The 15,593-nt window shown below is 49.2% G+C and overlaps 1 protein-coding gene across 1 annotated transcript in view; it reads right to left on the bottom strand.

The window, feature by feature from the left end:
• Positions 1-3,211: 3,211 nt before the first annotated feature.
• The window catches only part of LOC307081556 (uncharacterized protein), a gene marked incomplete at its 5' end in the record, with an annotated part of 18,259 nt that continues 5,877 nt past the window's right edge, over positions 3,212-15,593 (bottom strand). The window contains 10 exons of the mRNA XM_079744809.1: positions 3,212-6,301; positions 10,034-10,126; positions 10,693-10,822; positions 11,301-11,508; positions 12,769-12,904; positions 13,406-13,556; positions 13,961-14,124; positions 14,391-14,471; positions 14,961-15,084; positions 15,475-15,593. The exon at positions 15,475-15,593 is cut by the window's right edge and continues 15 nt beyond it. Of these exons, the coding sequence (XP_079600935.1) occupies positions 4,341-6,301; positions 10,034-10,126; positions 10,693-10,822; positions 11,301-11,508; positions 12,769-12,904; positions 13,406-13,556; positions 13,961-14,124; positions 14,391-14,471; positions 14,961-15,084; positions 15,475-15,593 (3,167 nt within the window). The 3' untranslated portion in view covers positions 3,212-4,340. The remainder of the gene's footprint in view (positions 6,302-10,033; positions 10,127-10,692; positions 10,823-11,300; positions 11,509-12,768; positions 12,905-13,405; positions 13,557-13,960; positions 14,125-14,390; positions 14,472-14,960; positions 15,085-15,474) is intronic.

The following is a 15,593-nucleotide window of genomic DNA, read 5'->3' as shown; positions in this document are numbered from 1 at the left end:
ATAGAGACGTGTCTAAAGAGAGCTGCTAACATGATGAATTTGTGGCAGGCCAATTGATCCGAGCTCAGGCCCCTCCCATGCATGTGAGAGGCGTGCACGTGGAGCCGTGTTGGTGTGGTTACATGTGAGGGCGTAACGGCGTGGCCCGCTCGGTGTGGGATCACCGAGGCCATTGTGCCAGACCCAGCCTTTCAGTACGCATGAACGTTGTCGAGGCCAACAGTCAGTTTGTGTCATTAAGGTGAGTCACTGGCTCACCATGGCTCACCATGCGCCAGTGACACCTGTGAGGACATGTTCCATAACCCAGGCCCTTCTGACACTTTACACCGTTTACCATCAGCTTGCCTTCCTGCGCCTGCATGCAGTTTCCTGGTCTTTAACAAACGCATACATGTACCAGCGTCATTTGGATGAGGTGTTAATGTTGTAAATGGTAAATGGACTGCATTTATACGGCGCTTTTCTAACCAGTGGCCAAAGCGCTTTACAATACTGCCTCACATTTACCCATTCATACACACATTAACAAACCGATGGTGGTGTCGACCACGCAAGGCGAAAGCCATCTCGTCGGGACCAGTCAGGGTGAGGTGTCTCGCTCACACCTCGACACTCCTGGAGGAGCCGGGGATCGAACTAGCAACCTTCCGGTTACCAGCCGACCAGCTCTCCCTTCTGCCGTGCCAGATGCAACCCCGAGGTTGTAGAGTCATAACCCTTGGTTTATTTTTATTCATAACCGTTTTACCTCAAGGCTGCATAATGCCCTGTAGTCGCAGTCAAATGAGGACTTGATAATGATCGTTGGAGGAAATGGACTGTGTATAGGAAGGTAATAACAAAGTGTGCTTTCGCTCCCTCAGGAAGCAGCAAGGATGCTCCCAAGCCAAGCCTGAAACCGAGCCACGAGTTGTTAATTACTTCAGAGTGGAAACTGCTGAACGAGATTGACAGAAGTTTATCTATTTATTTATTTTCAAATGCAATCCTAAAACTATTTGCATTCCCACAATGCGGATGAGGGAAAAATGAAAGGTTCTGAATTGGCATTCATCGGTACATTAACATTTAATAACTGGTTGATGGGTTAAAAGTGGCGGTTGAATACATATTGGCCTTTGGGATACGTGTTAGGAGCAACCATTGTGTGTATCAAAGGGTAGCCATAGGACAGAAGTGTCCTTGTTTAATCTGTGGATCAAACGGTGTTTGTGGTAGGAGTGACCTCCTTTGGTCTGGGGCCAAACTATCACATTCTCTGAATTATTCTTTCATCTATTTTTACAAACACACACACATGCACACTTACACACACACACACACACATGCATGCACGCACGCACACACACACACACACACACACAGACACACACACACACACACAGTGTAGACCACACACACAGTGTAGACACTGTTTTCAAAAGGACTGGCATGTGTCAGTAAATTGGAAGCCCAAGACACAGCATGACTAACAAGGCTTTTAGCACTTTTTTCCATTTCGAAAAATCACTCTAGGTCACATGCGCATCAATGCTGAGACACTTCTGCAGATTCTCAATTATTAAACTTTGAACACACCACAATTGGATTTCTCTTTCTCCACTGGCCCAGGAACACGTGTCTCGAGCTGTATCGATAGGTCAGCCTAGCGTTGTGAAAGACTCGCTCTTGCGTAACGCCTGGTTGAACTGCCCGCCTGTAGCCTGGCTGGGTGGGTAGGCAGACAGGTAGGCCATCATTTGGGCCAAGAGACAGCCATAGATAGTCTTTTCTTCACGATAGCATTGAGTGTCGATTTCTGTCGCAAAGTAAAGAGAATTTCAATATGTATGACAAAAAAGGCTTCCTAAATAAATTGCCTATTCTAGCTTTAGGTGTTTCAGTCAATTGCATTGCCATTGGTCAGTGACAGTAGCTGAATGAACCATTCCTCAAATATTTATTTTTACCGCAAGCATTTAAAATAACACTTTTTTGTTTCTTGTAAAAAACAAATAAAATATTAATGAAATAAAAAATAAATAACAATCCTTCTTCTTCTTACACTGGGCTATTTTTACTTATACACTTGTGAGTATACAATCGCCATGAAGAACCAAGCACCTTCCAGACTTTGACTACTACTACAACCGCAGTAAATAGTTTGAGGATTTATGAAACTTCCTTGGGGTTGCAGTAATGCAGCAGTGGTCACGCTTCAATAGATCCACGCACACAAATGAGGGTTTGAGTACTTCTGTGGGGCTTCGTTCCTGAATAACATTCCATCTATTGACTGGAGGTCCATATTCCAGGTCAAAGTTACAATGTTAAAGGAAAACTGCTGACCGAGAGCTGGAAAGAAGATAGCTTGTTGTGTTGGACAAAAGCGTTGTCAATATCCTGCAACGATACTTTTCCAGATCGGTTCTCCTTGAGCGAGACTTGGTTTAAGTCATCTAACAGACTGCATCAAGCATAAGTGTAGCATTTTATTTCTCTGTAAGAATTCTTTCAATAAATTTGTCAGACACTCTGAGGCTGTCAGTGGCAAAACCATCGACAGGCACTATTGCCCTAAAAGGTTACTAAGCAGCCCGTTTCTAGGATTACTGCTGCAACGTTCTCGCTCAAAAATGGATAAGAATAAATATCAAAATTGTTTTCCCCAATATTCCCTTAGAAACAAGATAATGGGAAAAGAGGGTCTAGGTGGAAAAATCCTGAAGTTTTCCTGTAACAAGCAAATTACAAGATGAAGAAAAGCCAAAGACGCGATGCATTTTATGTTACACTGAATTCCTCAGCAGCAAAGCATTGAAGTAGTTTGTGAACCCTCGTTTTCACGACAACATTAATATATTTTCATGCCATCTTTATCGTATTCTTAGACTAACAGTGAGAATGATTTATGGTTGACATGATTAAGCTGTAGGCTATAGATGAAGGAGATGGATTTAGATGTTTCCTGCCATGTCAACACAAACACATGACTAGCTTAAGCCAAGTCCTTGTCATCATGCTTTTCTTGCTGTCTCTTTGGCCATGGTCCTTTTAGACAAAACAAGGACCTCTATTTCCCTCTAGAGGTCACTAATGTACGGACACCACTTGGCCGATTGCATGATGTGCAATGACGTCTTCTGAGTCAACAAATACAAATCTCATGTTGTACATGCATTACCTGGGAAAATGAACACTTTGTTTTAAACCATTAGAAAAAAAGACCAACCACAATTCTTATTTGCAAAATACCACAGGCACTTAAAACTTTAATATATATTAAACATTAAGTTCTGTTTTTTATGTACATATATTGTATACGAAATCCCTCTGTACTCTTCATAAACCCCCAAGCTAGCTTATTGAGTTATCAAGATGCTATAGATAAATTCAAAGCTAGCCAAAGCTAATAACGCTTTTATAATCATTATGATGCTTAACTTCTTAAGAAACAGAAATTAAATTATACTTATGGAAGCAGATGATAGACAATAAACAGCGAGACAACTGTCTCCATTTGAAATCTCACGGTCTTCCTGTGTAATTTGGAAGCGACGTCGGGGTTGAGCCATGAATCCTTCTCCCTGTGGGTGGTAAGACAGGGAGAAGGAGCTGGCTCACCCCGTCTCTTACCATGACCCTGAGTGGTATTTAGATACCTTTTTTGCCCCGGTTTCTCTGCTGTCTTGGGCTGGCCTGAATTCCAATGTAAGGATATTTGCTGATATATTACAAACCTTATGTGAGGAGATAACAGATTCTCTGTTAAGATTTTGATGCCAACTGTATTACATTTTTTTCATAGGTGTTCAGTATTTAAGTAAGGTAAGTATGGTGGCAGTCAAACTGGTCACATTTAATTGTTTTCATCGCATATTCTATTGCTTTTTAAGTCCTCGTAAAGACACCTGCAGCCATCTGTATCTGCCTTTGATTTCTGAATCTTAGCGGAGTACCTTATTTATTTCCCATGAAGAGAACCGGGACTGTCTCCCTTCTGTCTAGCCCTGTTTAGAAGCATTGACATCGCTCAAAGGGAGGGAGGGAGGGAGGGAGAGAGGGGGGGAGGGGAGGGAGGGAGGGGGGGAGGGAGGGAGGGGCTGGTCAGAGGGAGGGAGGGAGGGAGTGAGGGGAGGGAGGGAGGGAGGGGCTGGTCAGAGGGAGGGACGGAGGGAGGGAGGGAGGGAGAGAGGGGGGAGGGGAGGGAGGGAGGGAGGGGAGGGGAGGGAGGGAGGGAGGGGGGGGGGCTGGTCAGATAGTGGCTTCACCAGGTTTGAACCAAAGAGTCTTTAGAGTGCGAGTCTGAGGTTTATCTCTATAAGAGAAATCAAAACCAAACGGCGGCGGGCGACGAGTCACTGTGCCGCCTGCCCCCTCTTTCTCCGGAGCAGGAAGTTCCGCTTCTCCTCCAGAAGTTCTTGGATGCGTTTGTTCTTGGTCCGCTCCCGGAAGTTGACCCGGCGCCGGCCTATCTGGTTGTTCCGGGAGACGTCTCCGATGTCCGCGCCGACGACGCGGCCGTACTCCACGTCCTCCACCGAGTTGTTCTCCTCCTTCCTCTGCTCGCTCCTCTGTGTGGCTGTCGTTGTTGTTGTTGTTGTTGTTGTTGTTGTTGTGGTAGCCACGGTGGTGGTGGTAACCGCCGGGGGTACGGCCGTCACGGGAACAAGGGGAACCCGGACCGGGATGTATTCCTCCGAAAGGTCGCCTGCCCAAGGGGGCGTGGTCAAACCCGCGGTGACGTCGTCATAGTAACCGGGGGAGATGGACCCTGTGAGGCCGTCCTCCAGCACCGTGGTGCCACCGGTCACTATGGCGACGTCACCGTAGAGGTTCTGCATGGTGACCACGTCGTCGTCGTAGAGGACGGTCCCGCTCGACACCGTGGCATCGCCGGAGTCCGGGAACGCCGCAGACATCGTACCACTGGGCGTCGCAACGTCGTCAAAGTAAACGGTTCCCGTGGATGCTGTTATGACCTCGTCAAAGTGAAGCATGCTGGGAGTACTGGTCTCAGGATGGCTGCGGTCGAAGTGCCACAGTGGATGCTCGCTGGCCGTGTCTGTGATGTTGGGAACGATGGTGACGTTGGTGGTGGACCGGGGCGGAGGCGTGCTGGGAGTGTTGGCGGAGAGGGTTGCGCTGAAGGAGATGGTGGAGAAATGATAATCCCCTGGGCTGGTGGGGTTCATCGTGGTTGTGCTGTAGTATGAGCCGATTGGAGACATTTTCTTCTTTGGATTCTTCTGTTTTGGAGGCTTTTTTTTCTCTTTGGAGATCTTCTTGATCCCATCTTTCTTGGTGACCACTTTGGTTTTGGATTTCGGGGTATTCTTTGGTTTAGCAATTTTGGGAAGTTTGGTCTTTTGCACAGTTTTCTTTTTGGGCTTTACTTTTGATGAAGTATTTCGTTTGTGAGTCGTCAACGGTGTGACCATTTCTTTTATCACACGTTTGGGCAAAATATTCTTTGTCGGTTTAATCTTGACTGGAACTACCTTCTTGGTCTTGTTCTTGGGAACACCGTATTTCTTGGGCAACAGGGGCTTTTTATTGTCCTTCTTCGCCTTAGGCTTCTTCTTTGGACGCGCTGGGACGGTGACCTGGCTCTGTGCGGTGCTTTGGGGCACTAGCTCTGTAGTGGCCAGGGTAGTGGTCATTGGTGTCAGGCGTGTAGGGCCTTCCTCCACATTAGGTGGAGGCACGAGCGGTGCTGAACCTGTAGGGACGCGCCCAGTGAGGATCAGCAGGGAAGTGGTCGTGAAGCTAAGGGTGGAGGAGGCCATAGAGGACGTGATGGTGCCAGGAATGGTGGGAATGCTGGTGCCAGGAATGGTGGGCTTGGTGGTGCCAGGAATGGTGGGAATGGTGCAAGGAATGGTGGGAATGCTGGTGCCAGGAATAGTGGGCATGGTGCTAGCAATGGGGGGAAAGCTGGTGGTGCCTTTGGTGGCGCTGATGGTAGCAGAGGTTCCAGGTGCTAAGGAGCTGGTTGACGAGGCATAGGGTAGGGGGGTTTGGGTCGCGGTCCAAGAGTTGGAGGTTGAAGATGGAATGGGAGACAATGTTGCGGTGATGGTGGGGGTCAAGGTGGTGGAGGTGCTTAGCACAACGCCCGGACTACTGGTGGGATGGGCGGCGGTGACGGCGGGCGGAGCTGAGGCGTTGGGGGCGGAGCTGGCGGTGGAGAAGGGTACGAGGAGGGTGGCGTTGCTGCAGGACTTGCAGCACATGCGCTGGTAGCTAGGCAGAGAACAGCGGCGCCTCAGCACGTCCATGCGACAGAACACCGTTCGGTCTCCATGGCAACGCTGACCTGTTGGGGGAAGGAACACAGAGAGCTGAGACTGGGTGCGGTTTTGGGAAGGCCGTGTGTAAGTGTGTGTGTGTGTGTCTGCATGCGTGTCTGCTTGATTTTGTGTGTTTGTTTTTTTTTTTGTTTCCTGGTGCATGAGTTTGTGAGCATGGGTTTGCACATCGTAGATAGATAGAAGTATTAGTAGAGGTAAGGAAGCCAATCTATTAGCAGAAAATGCAAGAAAGAAAGACAGGTAAAATGGAAAGACTAGAAAACACCAAAGAATGAGTCCAGAGTGGTGAAACAGAAATAGAGTCAAGGTGTGGACATGTTTCTTTACTCATTACCACTCTATTATCAGTTCTATGTGGCGTTATACTCTGACCATGCTGGTTTGATACGTAGTAGTAATAGTAGTGTATATCCTCAAGGAGAGATTGAGTTCACTTTTCAAACGTTTTATTGATACAACTTGACAGGAACTGAAACAATGAGATGTACGACCCAAACCCAATATATAGATATATTATTTTGTTAAGAAAAATAATTCAACTGTATCGAAAGGTACAAGTTCACAGTTACTTTGGTAAAACACTTCATTACTTGGAAATCAACCAGTCAATCAGTTTTTTTTCGACTGAGAAAATAAATGACGAGTGTACATAAATGATAGTATTTGCCTAAATAAAATACATAATTTCCTTGACAATGTAAAAACTGGAATGGCACATTAAGTGTCATATGAAACATTTACAAAACATTAATAAATTTCCCTGATAAATCAAAGTGCATATAGACGCAGTGCACGTAGTCCATCTGAATGCATCCCCAACGTTAGCCAAACATTAGCCAAACGTTGGCCAAACGTTGGCCAAACGTTAGCCAAACGTTGGCCAAACGTTAGCCAAACGTTGGCCAAACGTTGGCCAAACGTTAGCCAAACGTTGGCCAAACGTTAGCCAAACGTTAGCCCGCCCCACGCAGCAGGCCAGTGAAGCCACGAAACAGTTACCCAAAGTATAGAATAGTATAGATTTTTTCCCGCCCCTCATAAGTAAGAAGATAACAGTCATGAACATTATTAAATACAGTCAACACCAATGTTATATACAGTATCGCACTGCTAGGTCTGGCTTGGGCTCTTGCGATCCAACTCCAGGAGAAACCTTGGATAGTTCGCTACATCGTCACAACAGAAATATGTGATCACAATACAATGACAAGTCTGAAGTGCTTCTTTTTTTCTAGATGCCATGTGTTTCCATACCCTAGGCCCTTTGTAAACCCTTCCCAGTAGTTGGAACTCAGTCCAACGTCACCTCGGTAGGTCTGATGGTTGCCGGGTGATAGTTTGTTAAGTTGGTTTGAAGCTGCCTCTATTCCGAGTGAAACTTTGAATGAGTAAAGCCATCTCTTTCACAGATAAATGCCATTACATTCAATCCAAGATAAGGCATTGTTCATGTGGATAATGTTCATCACAAAGTAAAAACGAGATTGGACGCTCTCAAATCAAGGTTTATGAGGTATTTCTGTATCTGATCGCTATGTCTAGAAGCCCGGATGATAAGGATCTCTTACAGGTGCACTCGCGTGTGCACGTACACACACACACACACACACACACACACACACACACACACACACACAAACATTCACACCTACAGACACACTCGCATAATCATACGCACACACACACACACCCCCACACACACACACTCGTACAATCATACGCACACATTTACAGACGCATACATTCACACACACACACAAACCACACAAGGGCACACACAGACATACACGTATATAGACGGACATAAATACACATACACACAGACACACAAATGCACAAACACACACACACAAACTCACACATACAGAAACATACAAGTTACGCATCATAATACAGATATGGTCAGGCCCACACACACACACACACACACACACACACACACACACACACACACACACACACACACACACACACACACACACACACACACACACACACAGGTGAGGAATGCAAATGTGCATGACAAAATGTGATCCTATCCCATTAATAAAACAAGAAGAACAGCCCGGTGATCCATCTGAGAGAATGGAGAGGCGATTACTGACCAGGTCCTGCATAATATAGGTCTTTCCCCTCCCACACACTTTACCCTTATTAAATAGTTTCTTCTGTATTCATGTAAAATCAATAAAAAAATACACATAACAGTCAAGGATCTAAGCGATCATTAGCAGTCCAAAGGTTTTAGGCAAATAAGCTACAGCTTATTCATGGTAAAACATTAGTAATATTATTGTGACTTATATAGATTTAGATTTATAGGTATATATAAATACAAATATATTCATAGATGTATTCGTTTAAAGTCTGCAAGCACAAATAAGCTGCATTTATTGAACTTCAGTATAACAGTCGAAAAAGGTGATGGGCGGATGATGAGGAGAGATGAAGAGTAGCCTTGAGCACTCTGCTCCTTCCCCTGCTTTTCCCTTCCCTCTTTTTTCATATATTTTCAATTTTTTTATCAGCCCCCCCTCATCGCCCCCCTAGTATCAATAGGTCTTCACACGTGTCACTTCCCGTTCCCTGCGCTGAGTTCCTGTCATGGGGGAATGGAACGAGGGAGTGAGAGAGTGAGTGAGGGCAGCCACCCTCACCCCAGAATGGGACCAGGAGGTGGAATGAGCACTTTTAGCAAAGATGTCCTCATTGTGACAAGATCACATTCACCATAAAGCTTGAATTTTTTTTGTTTGTTTTTATTAACGTTTTTTTCTTTGTTTTCAATATAGATATTTATATACCTTTTTAGTATAATTTCAACACACCTGTCTCCTCCCTAAAAAAAAAAAAAAAAAAAGCACGACCGCACTTTGGGGCGGGCGGTGGCCCCGTGACGCGTCATGACGACTCGCGGCTGGCGAGCCCGGAAAAAACCCGGCGGCCGCCGCTGTCCGACGGCCGCGTGCTCCCGCCCTCATCCCTGACCCCCGGCCGACCTCAGAGAAGCCAACGCTTCAAAAAAACACGCTCAGACCGTCCGCCGCTTCCCGCTGCGCTCCTCGCGCTTCAAAGTTTAAATGATGAGAGAGAGAGAGAGAGAGAGAGACAGAGAGACAGAGAGACAGAGAGATAGAGAGAGAGGGAGAGAGACAGAGAGAGAGAGAGAGAGAGAGAGAGAGAGAGACAGAGAGAGACAGAGAGACAGAGAGAGAGGGAGAGAGAGAGAGAGAGAGAGACAGAGAGATAGAGAGAGAGGGAGAGAGAGATAGAGAGAGAGGGAGAGAGACAGAGAGAGAGAGAGGGAGAGAGAGAGACAGAGAGAGAGAGAGAGGGAGAGAGAGAGACAGAGAGAGAGACAGAGAGAGACAGAGAGAGAGAGGGAGAAAACCAACCAGCACACACAGGGGCCGGAGGTCTACCACAGTTAGAGTCATCTCAGACATTGAGAGAGACACAAGAGGGGGAGAGAAAGAGTGCGAGAGAGAGAGAGACACACCAGCCCGCCCCCCCTCCTCTCCACACCCAACTTCCCCCTTATTTATTTTTTAAGAGAAGCGAAAGCTTTGCCGCTCGCCCACGGGCGAGCCAGGCGGGAGGCGCGGGGCCTCAGGGGGCCCAGCGGGGCCAGCCCTGCAGGCAGAGCAGCAGAGAGACAGGCAGCGCCCAGCAGAGAGACATGCAGCTGCGCTCGCCGCTGTAGAGGCCGGGCTGGGAGCTAAAGACGGAGGTTTTACGTAAGCTGGTCTTCTGGAGGGGGAAGTGGGGGTTGGGCCGGGACAGCCACTGGATCAGGATGTTGCCGTTCTTGTTCAGGTCGGACGAGCCCTCTGCAGGGGGGGGAGAGAGAGGAGAGGAGGAGAGGAGAGGGAGAGGAGGAGAGGAGGAGAGGAAGAGGAGAGGAAGGAGAACAGGAGAGGAGGGGAGGAGGAGGAGAGGGAGGATGAGACGAGGAGGAGAGGAGGAGAGGGAGGAGAGGAGGAGAGGAGGAGAGGGAGGAGAGGAGGAGGAGAGGAAGGAGAACAGGAGGAGGGGAGGAGGAGGAGAGGAAGGAGGGGAGGAGGAGGGGGAGGAAGGAGGGGAGGAGGAGAGGAGGAGGAGGCGAGGAGGAGAGGAGGAGGAGGCGAGGAGGAGCAGAGGAGGAGGATCGGTGAGGCTGGGTTTCCAGACGGGCAAGGTGTCTGTAACATGTTGTCCTTTGGAATATAACGCTTATCATTTTATTTCAATCAGTAAACGTTAAGACAACCAAATACAAGGAACCATCATCAGTAGCCAGATCTTATGATTGTGTTATGTGACCCAACTTCAACCTAGATAATATCCCTTTGAAGCGGACGTGTCCATGCTTGGGGTTCAGTCCTAGGTCTTGGTGTGTGCGGGCCCCAGGGCTTACTGGGACAGGGGTCCATGCGACAGACGCGGATGGTGTCCGGCTTGCTGTCCAGACACAGGCCGATGGTGTTGTCCCTGGTGTGGCACAGGGCCTGGCGCTGCTGGGTCCCGTTACCACACATCACCGAACACTGCACACATACACACACACAGACGCACACACACACACACACACACAGACACACACACACACACACACACACACACACACACACAGAGAGACAGACACAGACACAGACACACACGCTAAATATCACAACCTGGGGTGGTTCTTATTCTGATGTAATTAGCAATGCTTTCTACAGGTGGCCTTTCAAAAACCATTTAAAAAATAACAAAAAAACAACCTACAAAAGGTCAAAATATATCGACATTTTGCAATAATCAAGGAGCATCAATAAATCTGAAGTCATTCGATAATTAAACGGTTGTGGGAGCTCCTAGAATCTATCTTCTTATTTTACGTGGCGCTGGCCGAGCCACGCCAGCCGGGGTCATGGGGTCACCGCCGGCCGGCGATCCAGAGGCCTTCCGCTCTGGAGGTCCCCCCTGCTGGTGGTGTCCCCCCTGCTGGAGGTCCCCCCCCTGTCGAGGGCTCTGAGCTGGTACCTGGGTCCAGGGCCCCACCCGCCACTGGGCCGGGCAGGGTTGGCGGTTGCAGCTGCGCCGCGCCTCAGGGCGGTCGTCGTTGCAGTGCTTGCTGTGGATGGAGCGCGTGGTGTTGTTGTCCGACGGCTGCACGCAGCTCACTGAGCGCAACTGCTGCCCCGTCTTGCCGCAGGACTTGCTGCAGTTCTGCCACTCCCCGGTCACCCAGCTGCAGAGAGGAGAGACGTTCAGCCGGACCCCTGGGCCTCAGACGCTGTCCAGGGCCTGGGCCTCGCTCGCTGAGCGCTGGCCCTTCAGCCGGACCCCTGGGCCTCAGACGCTGTCCAGGGCCTGGGCCTCGCTCGCTGAGCGCTGGCCCTTCAGCCGGACCCCTGGGCCTCAGACGCTGTCCAGGGCCTGGGCCTCGCTCGCTGAGCGCTGGCCCTTCAGCCGGACCCCTGGGCCTCAGACGCTGTCCAGGGCCTGGGCCTCGCTCGCTGAGCGCTGGCCCTTCAGCCGGACCCCTGGGGGTCAGACGCTGTCCAGGGCCTGAGCCTCGCTCAATGAGCGCTGGCCCTTCAGCCGGACCCCTGGGGCTCAGACGCTGTCCAGGGCCTGAGCCTCGCTCGCTGAGCGCTGGCCCTTCAGCCGGACCCCTGGGGCTCAGACGCTGTCCAGGGCCTGGGCCTCGCTCGCTGAGCGCTGGCCCTTCAGCCGGACCCCTGGGGCTCAGACGCTGTCCAGGGCCTGAGCCTCGCTCGCTGAGCGCTGGCCCTTCAGCCGGACCCCTGGGCCTCAGACGCTGTCCAGGGCCTGGGCCTCGCTCGCTGAGCGCTGGCCCTTCAGCCGGACCCCTGGGCCTCAGACGCTGTCCAGGGCCTGAGCCTCGCTCGCTGAGCGCTGGCCCTTCAGCCCTCCAGCCGCTTCTTGTGATTTCTAAATCGAAGCTTAACACTTTTGTTTAGGTTTCATTCAGACGGATGTTGGGGGTGTTCATTCAGATGGGGGTTTGAATGAAAACAGTGTCTGGAAGGAGTAGAAGGAGCAATCGGCACGTTCTCCTATAACATTTAGAAATGTGTACATACAAGAGTATACAACCCTATCCAACCTCGTCGTCCTCCCCCTAGCCAATAGCCTAAAAAATAATCCATTGCATTTGGCTTGTTCAATTCTTATTTCAATCTTATTTGGGGCTCAGCCCGCCTAATGGGGAATCCTTCAATTGGCCCCTAACCTCTGGAGATGTGAAATTCAAAAGTAATGCAATATTAAACGAGAGGCATAAAAAAACTAAAATATTTCGGCAAAACTGAGAAGTGATGTAGAGATGTAAAACACCACACGAACCAATTGAAACTGATCAAAAACTTAAAGTGCTAAGATTGGTGACTCACATCCTTCTAGCTAGAATTAGCATAACCAATAGCTGGTAGGTTATGTTGACACTAATGGGGTAATGTGAATGTGTGACCGGAGCGGGGCCTACATGGGGGGGGGGCAGGGCTTCTGGTTGCAGTCCCGGATGTCTCCCCTGGGCTTCATGTTGGACTTGTTACAGGACGTCTTGTGAACCATCTTACTGTCCGCCCGTCTTCGGCAGCCGTAGCGCAGGTACTGTTTACCTGCACAGGTCAGAGTCCGTCAGAAACAAACGCATGGTAACCACAACTGTGGAACTTGAACTGTGGAACTGTAACTTTGTAGTTATGTAACTGAGTAACTGTAACTGAGTAACTGTAACTGTTTTACTGTAACTGTGGAACTGTAACTTTGTAGTTGTGTAACTGAGAAACTGTAACTGAGTAACTGTAACTGTTTGACTGTAACTGTGGAACTGTAACTTTGTAGTTGTGTAAATGTAATTGTGTAACTGTAAATGTGTAACTGAAACTGTTTTACTGTAAATGTGTAACTGTAACTTTGTAGTTATGTAACTGTAACTATGTAACTGTAACTTTGTAATTGTGTAACTTTAATTGTGTAACTATAACTGTGAAACTGTAACTGTGTTACTGTAACTTTGTAGTTGTGTAACTGTAACTGAGTAACTGTAACTGTGAAGCTGTTACTGAACGGTAAGGACAGTGTATCTAAAGGCCCCGGAGGGCCGCGGCTCCACCCACCTCCACCGCAGAGCTTGGAGCAGTAGGACCACCTCTTGGGGGCCCACTCGTAGGCGGCGTCCTCCACCAGCATGTTGTCCTGGATCACCGGGTCCACGCTCATCATGTACTTGTAGGACAGGTTCACGTCCTCGTCACCGTGCAGCTGCATCTGAGGGCGGGAAGGGGGGGGTTAGATCAAACGTCTCGCCGATCTAGAGCCAATCGGTTCGTAGGGTGTGTGTTTTTGTGTGTGCAGAAGTGTGTGTGTGTGTGTGTGTGTGTGTGAACCAGTGGACCACCACACAGAGAGTTCGTTAAAAGAGCAAAACAAGAACACGTGGTCTCAGTGTAATCCTCATGTCATCTCATTAATCTGTAAACTAATAGGCTGGTAAATGAACGCTCGTCCCAGATTTTGTTCGCACTTACAGCCCCTTTAAAGTCCTGACTCCGGCTACATGTCCGGTCTAAACAAATACGGAGCGGAACCAATGGAAACGCCCGTTCAGCCAGGAGGCCCATCTGTGAGACTAGCTGGTGAGGGCCCTACTGTGAGTGTGTGTGTGCGTGCACCATGATGAGGACTCCGTGCGTGAGGGGCCCGTTGGTTTGCAGCGTCTCCATGTCGTTGTCGTTGCCGTACTCCCACTCGACGCCTTTCTCTATGACCGAACGGGATTCTGGGTAATCGTTATCCCCGTTCAGGAAGAACATCCCTGACGCCAGGTTCTTCACCGCTGGGAGGGGAGCAGAGCACAACTCATGGAATGCACTTCCACAATGGTGCTGTTTTCGTTCACACACACAGACACACACACACACACACACACACACACACACACACACACACACACACACACACACAGACTGAGAAGCAATCTCTCACTCCACTCTCACATTATATTAACTCTCTCCCACACAAACAAACGCACCCACTGACACACACATGCTGGAAGGCACACTCCCTGTCACACTCTCCACACACACACAGTGGGCTGGGTACCTAAGACGTGTGCGCTGGCTTTACACTCCTGGATGAGGAGATGTCTGGCTCCCGTGGGGATCTCCAGAACTTTAAGGAAACCTGAAATGAAACACAGAATTAGACTCTGAGTCACCCAGCGCTCGGCTCAGAGCTTGGACTCAAAGCCTTTGTTAAACCAATGAAAAGCCTCTACTTTAGGTTTCAGTTTCTCTTCCCTTTATAGCCACCGGAAAGCAGAAGTGACGGCTAGACGGCTTCGCGGTCATGACACATTTTTATTCAGCACACAGGCAGCGTCAAGATGAAGGTTTTCGTTTGTCTAGTCAGATCTAAGGGGATAGCCCTCCCCCCAATTGCCATAGCGTGTAGAATGTATTATTATTCACGCATTGGACCGTGTGTGACAAGTCCTCCACTAGGGGGCGATGTTTAGCTTAGAATGACTAGGGAAAAGGCCTGGCTGGGCACCGGATTCAAAACAAAGGAAACCTATGATGATGAAAATGATGGGTTATCTCCCATATTTAGCACTGCCCTCCTGATTTAGACCAGGGTTTTAACCGCTTGAACGAGAGCCCGGTGCTGCACCTTGTTTCTTGGCGCTGCGGTTGATGGTGTCCTTAAAGGTCTTGCAGCTGGAGTTGTCCCCGTCACACACGCCACACTTGTCCTCCTGCTTGGACGACCCCACCACGCCGTCACAGCCCACTTTCTATTGGTGGAGGGACACTGGCTCAGAGAGAAGACAGGGGGCGGCAAAAACACCACGCACAGACATGTATCCACACACACACACACACACACACACACACACACACACGCCTGTACATGTGCACAGGCACCCACATACACAAGACACAAACATATCCATGCACGCATATTCATACACACACACACATCCATGCACCATGCCCATACACACATATTCAAGGACCATGCGCATACACACACACACACAAACATATCCATGCACCGACATGCATACACACACACACACACACACACACACACACACACACACATCCATGCAACACTAGCCTACGCACACACATATATCAATGCAAACACAAACACACAAACACGCACAGAGACACACACTCACCTCACACTCCCCCCGCACACACACACTGTGGGGGTCCTTGTAGGAGCATCGAGTCCCATCCAGGACCATCCTCTGCATGTACACCACGTCACGGCTCTCCTTGGATTTGCAGTGCAGGT

This window comes from Pollachius pollachius (genome assembly GCF_949987615.1).
Source record: "Pollachius pollachius genome assembly, chromosome: 10".
Classification (NCBI taxonomy): domain Eukaryota; kingdom Metazoa; phylum Chordata; class Actinopteri; order Gadiformes; family Gadidae; genus Pollachius; species Pollachius pollachius.
The sequence above is the reverse complement of the archived record's forward strand: the minus strand, read 5'-3'. Positions and strand labels throughout refer to the sequence as shown.